Source organism: Cryptomeria japonica, chromosome 11, assembly GCF_030272615.1.
Source record: "Cryptomeria japonica chromosome 11, Sugi_1.0, whole genome shotgun sequence".
NCBI classification, from domain to species: domain Eukaryota; kingdom Viridiplantae; phylum Streptophyta; class Pinopsida; order Cupressales; family Cupressaceae; genus Cryptomeria; species Cryptomeria japonica.
This window is the reverse complement of record NC_081415.1, coordinates 501,252,570-501,266,860: the sequence shown is the minus strand read 5'-3', so window position 1 is coordinate 501,266,860 and position 14,291 is coordinate 501,252,570. Positions and strand designations below refer to the sequence as shown.

Genomic DNA, 14,291 nt, shown 5'->3' with positions numbered 1-14,291 from the left:
ATGACCTTACGGTATCCTTCCTTTGTGTGTGTTGTACACTCTCCTCCCTTCGTCATGCAAATTGTTGTCCTTGTTGTCATATGATAGGGTCTCTTTGGCATCATACAATGGGTTCCTTCCTGCCAACTTTGATCTTACTCTCACCAAGTTTATTCTTGGCACTTTTTTCTCAAGAAGAAAAAATGAATCCTTCTTTTTGATCTATAGGTGCCCTTTTTACTTTCTATGAGCATTTTAATCAAGTATCTTAGTATGCTCACTTTATAAAATATTTTTCCCTCCTAATATTTTCCACTTTTTTAATATTTCCCCCTTTTAATTTTTCAATACTTCTTTTTCCCATCTCCTTTAATTTTTGCTTTTTATTTTTTTCACTTCCTTCATAATTCATTTTTCTATTTCTCCTCTTTCCTCGTCTGCCAGTCTAACTTTCACTTCCAAGGCATAGCTCTGCCAACAAGTGTGTAGAGGCCTCTTATAGCAATCATCTTTACAAGTGCCTCAATATTCTAGATCAAAAATTTTGTCGAGCAGAGGAGCAGGTCCCATTCCTTTGTAACTCCCATCAATATATCGTGCACCATACAGTTGACATCACATAGCCTCTTCATCATTGACCTTTGGTGGGCTCGTCGAGTTTGGTATTACTCGTCAAAGTGAATTTGATGTTGGTAGTGGCGAAGGTTCCATGTTAATCTTGAGGCAATACTTGATGATGTCTTCATTATGTCCATCATGCTCACAAACGAACCAATCATTCACCTTTATGATGGCTTTTAAACACGAGCCATTCTCTTCCCAGTACTCATCAAGATCAATATCCTCCTCTAGGTCATTTTCAAGTTTCACCTCCTGTGTAGCTTGGTCCTCCCTCTTCCTCTCAACTTCTTCATCTATATCATACGTCAAGAATCTATGGCGCTCGCCTTCATATGGTGCAATTAGTCTCTAGCTTGAGACATGTCTCCACATTGTCGGCATTCCAAAGATAGCATTCATCAAATGTTTATGTATTCTTGGCACAACAATGCCTTCAACGTGCTTCCTTACAAGTCTCTCTTCGACCACTTTCATGCATCCTCCCTCTGCCCAATCCTCTTCTGGCACAAAACTTTTCTCCATTATCATTGGGTCTTCCTCCAGTGTTTAGTCCCTTCCTACTGTCCAGTCTCCCTTGGTCGCAGTGCCCAATATGTTGATGTCCACAATATGTCCTCTTCTCTCCCGGTATACTTTTAATTTTGATCCATTGATAAAGTCTCATATCAACATGTAATCCAGAGTTGCCAACTTAATTGTGCCATTCTTGCCAACTTCTCTGACTTTAAAGGGTCCCAACCACCGAACTTTGAACTTCCCAGATTTAATCCTGTTACGACTGTTATGCTTCAAAACTAACTGCCCTAGCCGAAAGTTCATTCTCCAAAGACGTTTGTCATGCTAGTACTTTCGTCATTGTTGCATGGTTTTGGCTGCCCATTGTGCAATTACCCTACATTCATCCAACATGTTCAAGGTGAATAGTCATTCCTTCAAGCTCTAGGTGTCACCAAGACAATTCTCAACGGCAATACTCAAGCTACGAACCACGTACTCGGTGAGGACTACTACTTCTTGCACATACATCAACTAGACAATGTGTGCCCCCTTGTCAACTTGCATGTCATATGGTAGGCCCATAGTACAGTTGGTAGTCTTTCCTCCCAATCTTCTTCTTCGATATTGCATGACTTGTCAATGACCAAAACCAGCACCTTGTTCATTGACTCTGCCTAGCCATTTGTTCTCAGGTAGTACAAACTAGACAGATTGTGAAAATTTTTGAATTTTGTCATCATCAGCCAAATGACATGATTGGCAAAGTGTACTCCCCAGTCACTCATTTTTGTAAAGGAATGTCACACCATGTGACTATATGCTCATAGATAAACCTCAACGTACTCATGGTTGTTTGATAGTGCTCTTACCTCCGCCTACTTCGTAAGATACTCGATGGCTACCACAATGTATCTACATTTGTGTACTTGGTTGACCTTCAAGGGACCAATGAAGTCTAGGCCCCACCTCTAAAAGTGTTCTTGTGGCTGCAAGGGGCACAACATGTAGTCCCTCTTAAAAGGTTTGTTGGTTCTTTAACAAGTGTCACATCCAACCACCCACTCTAGGGCATTTGTGTGTACCATCGACCACCAGAAACCAACCAATAGAACTTTACATGTTGTAGCATCTGATCCCATGTGACCCCCAACCAGGCCTTCATGTGCTTCCTTCAACACTTTGGGTATCTCTTCCTACATGACACGTCTTCTCAACACATGGTTTGGTCCCATTTTATATAGCAAACCATTTATAAGCTTAAAAATTTTACTCTTTAGAGCCAAATTCCACTCACGTGGTGGCATCTCCCTCAAAAAAGTAGAGGTGGACAAATACTTTCCAATGCTCTTGCACCATGGTGGCAGGGTTGCAATCTAGAATAGATGAGCATCCAAAAAGTCCTTGTCTCCTAACTAGATTCTTGACAATTGATCAGCAATGACATGGCTTTTCCCCTATCTACATTAATTGTAAGCATTAACTCCTACAACAGGAGCAACCATCTACGTACCCGTCCCTAAATGATCAGCTTGTTCACCAAGTCAATGAGGGCTTGATGGTCCACATAGAATGCGAATGGCATTGCCAATAGGTTATGACAGAAATTCTGCATAGAGTACATTCCCAATGCCTCCATTTTGCTCGTACTATAGTTCTCCTCTACCTTTGAGTGTAGCCGACTAGCGAAGAACAGCATATGATCCAGCCCTTGTGATCCCACTTGAGCAAGTGTAGCCTTGATGGCATAATTTGAGGCATCTACATGTATGTGGAACTACTATTCCAATTTGTGTACTCTAGGATAGGTGCACTAACTAATCTTGACTTGAGTTCACTGAAGGCCTTTTGTGAATGGTTGTCCCTTCCTTGTCAACACATCCAATAGGGAGAAATTAGGGCAAGTTACATAGCCACATAGTCTACAAGGCAGGACTAGAGACTGATCTAGAAGAAATGTGGTCGGTGGGATTGATTGTTCCCCCTGAGTAAAGAGCACTTGTGTGCTTCTTGTCTTTGAATTGTATGGGCATCCTTTGATTGAATATCCCAATACCTAACAGATGTCGTAGGACAACTTCCTTGGACAATTGGTTTATATGTGCCCATCTACTTTACAGTCGATGCATCACAGTTCCTTGCTTTCCTTAGAACTCTATTTCTCGACCTTCAATTCCTTCATCATATGCATAATGTCTCACCATTGGGCTTGGACAATTTTTGATTCTTCATCACTACTATCCTCCATACTCTCATCATCATCTATCTTTTGTTTTCCCTAAGAGGATGTTTTGTATTCACTCCCAATGTCCATCACTCAATTATAAGCATTGGTGTACAATGAGGAAGGCACCACTTTCATTTTCTTATGTAGCAAGGGAATCAAACCCTCAATAAACCACCTCTTCTTCAACCCGTCAACTAGCTGACTCTCCAACTTCACTAGCAACTCCTTGGGCCTACAATTTTAAGCTTGTACATTCTCATGCTTTCCTTATTTGGTGTTATAGATTTCAGCAACAATTTCATTATCATCTCTCAAGAGTTTAAACTTCACCTCAAATGCTTTCTTCAACGCTTCCCAAGATTTTGTGGATTCATCCTCTAGCTCCAAGTACCAATTAATGGCTATTCCCCGTAGTGTTGCAGGAAATGCACTCGACTAATAATCATTATCTGACTAAATGCCTGCTATCCAAATAGTTTTGCAAGTCTTATGGTGCCTTATCGGATCATCTGATCCATTTCTCATAAACTTAAGAAGTTTCTACCTATCAACATTTGGGCTTGCTAGAGGAGTCACCATCCTTCTCGGTCAGTATGTACCCTGTGCCTTGGACCCGGTTAAACTATTTTTCTCTCGACGTTTTGTTGCTTCACTTGCATTTGCGGCCACGTCTAAGTCCTCTACACATCCACCCTCAGTGTCCCTTGCACCTTGGTTAACTTCCTCTTCGTTCATAGACTCTCTCCTCCCTGGGTCTTCAGCCCAATGCCCCCTATTCTCAATCTTTTGATATGGATAGTTGCTCTATGCATTGTAAATTACTCTCAAGAATATCATTAACCTCATTCTCAAGGTTTCCTCCTTCCTCCTCTTCATCTCGTACAGATTGTATGGATGGGTTAATCTTCAGGAACTTAGTCTTAGGACTTTCTTCTTCATCCTCTTTGTCTAATATTGAATGAATAAACGAGTTGCATGTTCGGTAGACAAGGTCTTTGTATGCTTCCTCTAGGAGTAGTAGGTGTCCTGCGAGTTCTACCCACTCACTTGTCATTTGCTCACCTCGATGAAATTCTTCCTTTCCTCCCGACTACGACTTTGACTATCGCTATGACTTTTGCTTCTCGACAAACTTGTACTTTCCCTCAATAATCCTTTGTTTTCCACTTTTGCAATTCTTCTCAGTCGTCTTCATCACCCACTTTGTTCTCTCAACTGACGAAATCTTCTTACCAATCCTTCGACAACTCCCTGACTGCTTGGCATATGTCTTCTATCTTTATTCGACTACATTGGCACTAATTTCTAGGGATACATCTTCTAGTAGTGCCATGTTCTTACTCCTCCCTCTAGTTTCATTCTGTGTTGAACCCAAGGTAGGACTACGAGGGGGGTGAATCAGTCCAAAACAAAAATTAATGTTGAACATAAACAATTAAACATCATCACACATTCAACACATGAACACCAAGATTTTCTACGTGGAAAACCCAAACAAAGAAAGACCACTATGAGCACCTGCCCACAAAACTATATCTACTATGTATATCAAATTACAAAGAAAAGATCTCATTGCTCCAGACTTGCAAACCAAAACTAACTGCTCATAGCTCAAGATACAAAAGAGGACTTGCAAAATCTGAAGCTAACTGCAACAAGGCAAGACACAAAAATGATATGAAAAGAAGGATCTCCTAATCATAAAGTTGTCCTTGAACTCTACATCAAGCGACCAACATCAGCACGCACACAACTTAGACCCCAACTGCCAACAATTTGTCTCATATCTCTGTCACAATCTCAGCACAGCTTGCATATCATTCGAACACAACTCTTCTTCTCTGCTCTTCACCAAATCTCATTGATTATCTTCGCACCATACATCTACACTCCACACCTCATCACACTTCCATACTCCTCTCTTCCACACAACTCAATCATACACATTCTTTATATACAAGATAGATGATCAAAGCTTGAACCAAGTCGGCTTGAACCAAAATATACTTTCTGGACCAAAAAACACATGTTGATCCACTCCAAGAGAAAAAGGAGACCAAAACACATCACTCAAAGATCAATTCACTGATTCGCAATCATCAGAACATAACCAGTAGCATATCCACACGCTCCACATCCATATAAGCAATTAACGGTCAAAACATACATTCCAATGCAAATAACTCAAATCCAGATCTCCACACGCTACAATGAGAACCCATAACACATCAAACAATCTCCCACAAATCATATCCAAACCTAAGGATAGGTCTAACATAGAATATCACAACTAGTAAAGCACAATGCCACAACACTTGGAAACACAAAGATATTTCTAGACCACAGAATAATCATATCCATGATATCAAAACAATATCCAACAAAGATAACCATAATAAACGTCAACAACACTTTCCGGACTTGAACACTTCCAGAACAACCAATGAACACCTGCAATACCAACACAACAAGATATCTTTGCACCACAGACATTCTGAACCAATGCCAATCTGAAACAACAAGTTTAACATCAATGACAACCACAGCAACACATGCTTCCAACACTTTGTACTGCTACAGTAAATGTTGCCTATGTTGCTCTTGATCCCTCACCTCCCAAAGGTCTTGAAGGGCAATAAAGTTACGTGCCAATATCCTTGGAAGTCTTAGAAAAAAATGGTCAACTTTGCCGTTCACTATTAGGTTATCCTAGATAACACCCTTGGGAACCTCTCACTGGAGAGCCTGCCTTTAAACATACCAGTTAACCAATGCCTCCCACAAGTACACCAAGTCTTCTACCAATTCATCTTTTGTTGTGTATTCCTCTTCTTTGGTTTTAGTTACTTCCAATTTTTCCATGGGTCAACCCATTACATCACCATATTGCCTATTTGTGAATTATAACTCCCAGATTCATATCGACAATGGCACCAAATGTTTACTCGAGTATGGTTATGTTACTTAACGTACCAAGTAAACAAGAATGTAATTTACAAAATCATAGGACATCAAGTAGAGGACATAGAACATCAAGTACAAATACAATTTTCAAAAAGATGCATTTATTCCATTCAACTAATATGCAATGTATACATGACAGAATGACAATCGACCCCCGACACAAACAAAATGAGCACATATAGCAGTCCTCGGTTGGTTAAGATTACCAACCATCAAAAACTGTCAACTGATAAAACACTCATCAGGGACTAATAACACAATTACAAAGCATTGTTTACTTGCCAAGTAGCCAATTAATTTTTAACAAAATTTCTACTCTCAACTGACTAAAATTTATTTATTAACATAGTCGACATGCTCGGCCGACTATATCTTGGATTTACATATAGGCTTAGTTATTATTATTAAATTTTGGTTGTTTAAGTAATTGTTAGCACTCCTAGTTAGCTATTGGAACTTCTTTTAGTTTTGAGTCTCACTAACCTATTTGGTGATTCATTAATATGATTCCTTCCTTTCATTATTTAGATCTCAATATTGTAAGATGTTGTCCCTTAATGCTTCATGATGCAAAGTATACCCTCCCCCTCTCAATCTCAATTTAATCCCCTTGATATTATTGTCTGTACAAATCAGCTTATGTGGATGATCCAAGTTGTACTTAACTATCCCATCACCCAACTCCCCATAATTGCAAATGTGTGGTGCTAGACAAAGGTTTCCAAAGTGCATGGGCAGTTTCTAGCCTTCCCAATGACCCTTTCTTCCATGCTCTCTTTGGTTATTCCATCTTAGTAAATGTCTTCTTGAATGTACCTTTCTTTGTTAAGAATCCTCGAGATTTCAGTTTATCATTACTCCTACACAAGCTCGAATGGAGAATTATTCACACCCATAGATGGAAGTGGGCAGGTCAACGAGGGGCTGACCTAAGACTTCCAATGCCAAAACCAATGAGGAAGACTTGGACAAGGAAAGGAAGTATCAATCCTTCATGATTCAATCCCAATTTGTTCACCTTAAGGCTATTGCCTGTACAAGTCAACTTATGTGGATGATTTGAGTTGTACTTGTTATTCCTTCACCCAACTCCCCTTGGCTGCAAATGTGTGGTGCTAGACAGATATTTAAGAAGTGTATGGGCAGTTTCTAGCCTCCCCAACAACCCTTTCTTCCATACTATCTTTGGTTATTCCATCTCAATAAATCTTGTCTTGAATGTACCTCTCTTTGCTAGAAATTTTCAAATTTTCAGTTATCAGTACTCTTACACAAACTTCAATGGAGGTCTTTCACACTCAAAGATAGAAGCTGGTAGGTCAGCAAGGGGCTGCAAAAGATGTATGACTTCAAATGCCAAAACCAATGAGGAATACTTAGACAAGGAAAGGAAGTGTCAATCGTCCATGGAAAACTGTGATCTGATTAATGAATGAAGCCATATTGAGCATATGCTTCACAACTCCAACAGATTTGTGACTTGAAATTTGTGCATGTCTCCAATCTAACCCCAACACTTCTACTATGCAAAAAGAACCTTTACACTTGCAATGTCCCCTGATTGGGGTATACCTGATTTTTGCCCAAAGTAACAATTCCACAACATAATTTGTTTCCAAATGATATTCTATAATTAAATCATATAACAGCTATTAAACTTTTTAACTAAATTAGCAACTTAGTTAAATAACATCAAATACTTGGATCTAATTTATAGCTTTATTTCTAATAATCAACCATATTAGGGATTGAAGAGGAGAGCACAATAGGATGCCTGGAACATTCACCACAACTAAGCCCAAGGGTGTGATATAACACCCCTTGGCCCACAAGTGGCAAGAACTCTTGTCCATCCAACATGGGGTGGGCTCCTTAGATGGAAAACCCATCTCTGCCCTCCCAATCGCGTCTCCTTACTAACCCATATATGATAGCTTCTAATCATTAGTTTCACTTCCAACAATCAACCACAAGAGGGATTGGAGAGGAAAGCCCAATAGGTTGCCTGGACCATTCGTCACAACTAAGCCCAAGGGTGTGATATAACACCCCTTGGCCCACAAGTGGCAAGAACTCTTGTCCATCCAACATGGGATGGGCTACTTAGATGGGCAACCTGTCTCTGCCATCCCAATCGTGTTTTCTTACTAACCCCTACATGATTGTTTGTAAGAGAATAAGTAGATCAAATAAAATTTAAAGAATCTAGATAGATTAGCAATTTTCATTATTAACTATATCAAAAATACAAAAGAGATTGTATATTAAACAATATCATCACATTGCATGCCACACACTTGCTAGATCACAAGACTGCTATTTTTTTCTGAATGCAGATCACTTACATCAAATCTGATCTCCTCTGGTTCTCCACCATAGACTTGCTAATTTAAGGCTGCATATATAAAAATCAGAATCTGCTCTTTATTAGCTCGATACCTGATTTCAAATCAAATGCTTACTCTATTCCATTCGATGCCTCCTCCCAATGAATAGATCTTCCTTTTATATCCTCCTAAGGGGGTCACACCCTTTCAACGTGGCTGTCTTTTGCAAGGGTTGCACCCCTTTCTAACTAAACGCTGCCTTTAGATTACTTGCATTAATGCCCTTTGGGAATCGCTCCCCTCACTTTATTGTTTACACTCCCTTTGCCTTGGTCGGCCCTACAATCATGGTTAATAATAGTTTTAGTCAGCCCTCTTTAAAATAGTCACAACCGATTTTAATTGTTTCAACTTGGGTCGGCCCCTCCTTCCATTAATTCAATCACTTATGAACTATTATTTTAAGTTACGATTATATTCTCAGGCTGGATTATGACATGTTAACTATCTTTACTTGGGTCGGCCCCTTGCAATCCTTTAATCACCTATGCTTCATTATACATAGCTGTGACTAAGGTTTATAAAGGCTGCAACTAGGGTCTATGACGGGGACATGCCAACACCATGTTTAAAGACATCCATTTCAGCAACTGTGCTACGAAGTGGGAAAGCAGTAATGAAAAAAAGTGACAGATAGAATATAAGTAAGAATGAACTCAACCTGACAGATGAATAAATGTTAAATATGCATTCAGCCTGACAGTTGGAATAAATGTTAGATATGCATTCAACCTGTACATTTTTACTTTGTCTCTGATCAGAATTGAAGCTCAGCTGCAGTACAAGCCACCATTCCTCATCCTCGTATTTGAAAGGCAATTGCATCAAGTTATTATATACCTACCCTGAGTTCTAAAGATTTTGTGATACCAGTGAATGAAAGGCAGATGGACACAGTGGAGGATTCCCAAAGGATAACAATGGTGTTTCGACAAAGGCCTCTAATAGGAAGTTAAAGAGTCTTATGGAGAAGAGAGACGAATTGGAGGCTAACCTGAAATAAGGTGATGCAGTGGAATTCAATTAACCACCACCAATGCAACTATCAATCAGCCTATTCGTGTTTGCCATGCCAGGAATGAAGCCTACAGAAATTTGAAAGCGTAGACGGAAGCACAGTAAGCCAGCAACAATTTCTTAGCAAAACATTCCGAGTTCTAAATTCCTTTAACCTTTCATGAATTGCAATGGCGTATTCAGTCAAAAAACTCAAAAATGTGTGGTCAATTCTATAGTTCTACATAAAGTTTTACAGGCACAATCACAGGCCTGGGACATCAAACCACTAATTATGGTTCTGATTTTTCATTATAACATTTCTGGGTTTAAACATCTTTTATCACAATGCGTTATCTTTCCCTAAACCTGAATTTCTCTTTATCTGAATCCAAAAAAAGAAAAAATGACTCCCAAATTCCTAGTTTTTAAGCTAATTCATTCCGTCATTTTTTTTTTTATTTAAGCTTGAAAGGCCAGAATCGAGTGGCTCTCAATAACCTTCCAGCCTTCAAAATTTCAAAACCCTAAAAAATTTGAAAAACGTCAATAAATATACAAAACAATACCTAGAGCACATGGGACGAGGTCGCGGTTTCGAATCCCTTGCGTGGACAATTAAAAAAATAAAGAACGTGGACTAGAGAAATTGCACAAACCATTATCTCTCTGATAGCAGTCGGAGAAACGCCATCACCATCCTTGGACTGCTTGAACTTTTTTATGGCAATACAGATGCCCTTGTTGCTCTGCAATTTACTCCGCGCAAGAAAAACAAGGCCATATGTGCCCTCCCCAATTTTGCCCATCAGATCATATTGCTGAAGCCATGCGGGCCTAACAATATTGCTGTTATTGTTATTACTACTATTACTGCTATTTCTGCTTCCATCTCCCATTTCTCAGCCGGATCCTTTCGCCCAGCTAAATCTGCAACTCCGATTTATATATAGCGTACAATGCCACAGTTTTAAAAAGTCTTTTTTTTTTTGAGTATAACTCTGGTTGAAACGTTGACAAATCAGATCAATTAGGCATATAGGAGATTTTGTAGAGGGGACCCATTTGGTAGAGGAGCATATGCATTAGCAGTTAGAAGCTTTAGTTTCTTGGCAATAAATCAATGATTGATGGGATGTGACCTAGCACTACAATTAAATGTATTAGTCCAAAGTCGAATGCTATTTAGGAGAAATAACAAGACCACAAGGAGGGTGGAATTGGTATTATTCATGTTATTTTTATTTAATTTTGTATTTTTAATGGAATAATATATCTGTGTATGGTGAAAATGGATACAGTAATAACAATATTGACAAGGCTAAATGAATCCAACCACTAAACCCTAGCCTAACAATCAACAAAGATCCACCATAACATATGAAGATTACCTAAGACAATGCAAATAATTCAAAATCACAAAGATTATACCATCACATGTCCAATAGGGTTTTGATCTCCATTCTTCATATCTCCATTGATCTTGCTTGATATATTTGCTCTCAGATTTTATATGCACAAGAGCTCAACAAAGAACGGAATGTGGTTGCAAGTAGGATCGTAGTGTAGCCAAGTGATCATTAGCATGAGTGATTAGGGTTTGATAATGAAGAAAGTATCTCCTTAAATAGAAGACACAATATGAAATGGAGGGTTAAGATTGAGAGGTGTAAAAAGAGAGGTCGGCTAGGATTAGAGGGTAGGTATAAGAAATAGTAAAATAATGAAAGAGGTAGGTAGTGTAAGAATTAAGAGATGAATGACATGTGTCATGTGTAGAAAAAGCTAATGAATTAATTAAATAAATAAAGATTTATTTAATTAATAGAAGAAGTGGGATCAATTAAATAAATAAAATATTTATTTAATTTAGGAAAAAGATAATTTAAATAAATAAATGTATTTATTTAAATGAAAAATAAGGCTAGAAGAGGATAAATGAATTAATTAAATAAATAAAGATTTATTTAATTAATAGAAGAATTAGGCTTAGATAATTAAATAAATAAAATATTTATTTAATTAGACTGGACAATTTTAGGTGTCTACATTTTGCCCCTCTTTGAGACAATGCGGCTTGTCGCGTTGTTTCAAAGAAGATAAGATGAACTAATACAGAGTTGCCTCAGGATGGGAATAATATGCCCCCTCGAGAGATTGGATGAAAATGTCTGAAAAGATTGCAGACAATCTCTCGATAAGAAAGAAAGGCTAGAATGGATTGACCGAATAAAGTGACAAAGTCACGGGATGAAGAATACTAACTCGGGAAATGAAGGCGAGGGTTAGGGTAGGCTATAAGATAGACCACGGGCAAAAGACATCCTCATTGTCATCCACACCTTCATGAGATCACAGTGCAGAGCGAGAAAAAGAGCAGCAGCAGTCAGCAGCGATGGCCTTCGTACACAGATTTGACCGCGTTCGCCGATTCCAGAGGCCAGCAGAGGCAGGAGAGCCGGTAAGTACCACCAAACCTCCTTGTACTTTCACGCATTTCAATTTTTGTCATTAATGCTCAGTAGGTAGCAATAAATGCGCTAGGAATAGGACTTTAAAAAATGCAAAAATGTAGAACCGCGTCTATGTCGGTGCCAGGCGCGTCTGTGTCCAACAAGCGCGTCTGTGTCGGTTCCAGGCGCGTTTATGTCTGGGACCGCGTTTGTGCTTGATGCGGGCGCGTCTGTGCATTTCAGACGCGTTTGTGTCCTGTAGGGGCGTTTAGGTTCCGAAGTCGCGTTTGTGCATGATGTAAGCACGTTTATGTCCAGAAAGCGCGTCTGTGTTGCAGAAGCGCATTTGTGCAGTCAAGAGGCGCGTTTATGAGTTTAAAGCGCATTTATGTCTTAAAATGTATGGTTTCAGTCTTCTAGGTCAAATCGGCAGTTCTGTGAGGAACATACGCTGTCGATTGGATAAGCTGTTGAGAGGATACACTCAAACAGGTCCTCTAGGAAGACTAGGATAGATCAAGGCACTTTGTGATGAACAGGGAGTACCAAGATAGAGTACTTTGTGATGAACAGGGAGTACCAAAAGGATGAGCAGCACTTTGTGATGAACAGGGAGTGCTAAATGTGAGTAACACTTTGTGATGAACAGGGAATGTCACACACGTAGTACTTTGTGATGAACAGGGAGCACTACTAGGATAGATAGCAACACTTTGTGACGAACAGTGAGTGTCACTAGGATAGATAACCATATGCATTTAGATAGCGAGTAGCATTTTGTGATGAACAGTGAATGCCACGATGACTGACATGATTGATTGTTTGACTGCAAGAGTATCTGCCTATGCTAGAGTCATGGGAGAGATTCCCGTCCACACAGAGGTTGCGACCAGAGTTGTCGTTTCAGGATAGAGCTGCGATTGAGGAGATGGGCCTCAGACATGTACTGTATGTGCCTGAGTTTCGGGCAAACATGGGTTTGCTGACTGCACTAGCGGAGAGATGGCACTCCGAGACTTGCACTTTTCACTTGTCGATGGGGGAGATGACAGTGACCCTCGAGGATGTATACAGGATTTTGCACATACCGATCGATGGAGAGTTGATCCCATACGATCGAGATGGAGACAGAGAGGCGCTGAGACGGGTATTCTAGGATCCCGGGCTAGAGATGAGAGCAGGGCACGTGGCATGGGATACCATGACCGCGACAGGACTAGCTTTGCCAGCTATGATCGGAGGAGCCATCAGTGGGTTCTTGTGTCCAGACAGGGCTACACGGGGGTTGGCAGTGGGCTGGGGAGGAACACTGGAGATATTGGTGACTGAGCACACCAGATATGCATGGGGTCCATGCGTCCTGGCACATCTGTATTATGAGCTGCACCAGTTCGTTTATCATGGATCAGTTGGCTTGGGTTGCGGAGTGACACTGCTACAGGTGTGGGCATATGAGCATCTGCCGATCACACGACCTATACACTTCAGGGGCAGAGGGCATGGACGGAGCTTTGTACACCTATATGATATGATCACCTCACAGCCTCGGATTGGCAGGTTAGAGCACTAGAGGCGTGTGATAGATGACATTGATATGGTCATCTGGAGGCCGTACCTGGGGTGTGAGGAGTGGGAGGATGACGCAGTGGAGCTGTCGTATACATTCAGGAGCAGATATCTGATTGGGCGGACGCCTTACATACTGGAGAGACAGCTTGTGGATAGGGTTGGCAGGCAGTTTGGCAGGATCCAGAGGATGCCACGAGGCTCGGGTATGTATGCCCGTACGGTCAGGGATCAGGCACAGTTCGGGCCATTGTTATCGTATGATCAGGTCGTCACACAGCTGACAGAGATGATACCCCTACCCTGGGATATGTGGCCGGAGGTTGAGGATGCAGGCATGGATGCAGAGTACTCCGCGTATTGGGCAGAGCATCCGTTTCTACGGTTGACAGATCCGGGAGAGCTGCTGGAGGGAGAGGTTGGAGGGGATGATGATGATGATGGTGGAGGTGATGGAGGTAGGGGCCAACGGAGGCGGAGAGGAGTAGTGGGGGAGAGGAGGGTAGCACCTCGGAGGGAGGGAGGACAGGAGGGACCAGCCCAGGTGGTGGTGAGGGGTCGCGGTGGAGTGCCCCTGCAGGTACCAGCAGCACAGGGTCCTAG

At 40.7% G+C, this 14,291-nt stretch overlaps 1 protein-coding gene across 2 annotated transcripts in view; it reads right to left on the bottom strand.

The window, feature by feature from the left end:
• The window catches only part of LOC131068337 (cyclin-dependent kinase E-1), a 60,041-nt gene extending 49,304 nt beyond the window's left edge, over window positions 1-10,737 (bottom strand). The window contains exon 1 of one of the 2 annotated variants that reach the window (XM_058003519.2): window positions 10,329-10,737. In XM_058003519.2, the coding sequence (XP_057859502.1) occupies window positions 10,329-10,568 (240 nt within the window). In that variant the 5' untranslated portion in view covers window positions 10,569-10,737. The remainder of the gene's footprint in view (window positions 1-10,328) is intronic. The other variant, XM_058003520.2, reaches the window with a different exon arrangement.
• Between the last annotated feature and the right edge of the window lie 3,554 nt (window positions 10,738-14,291).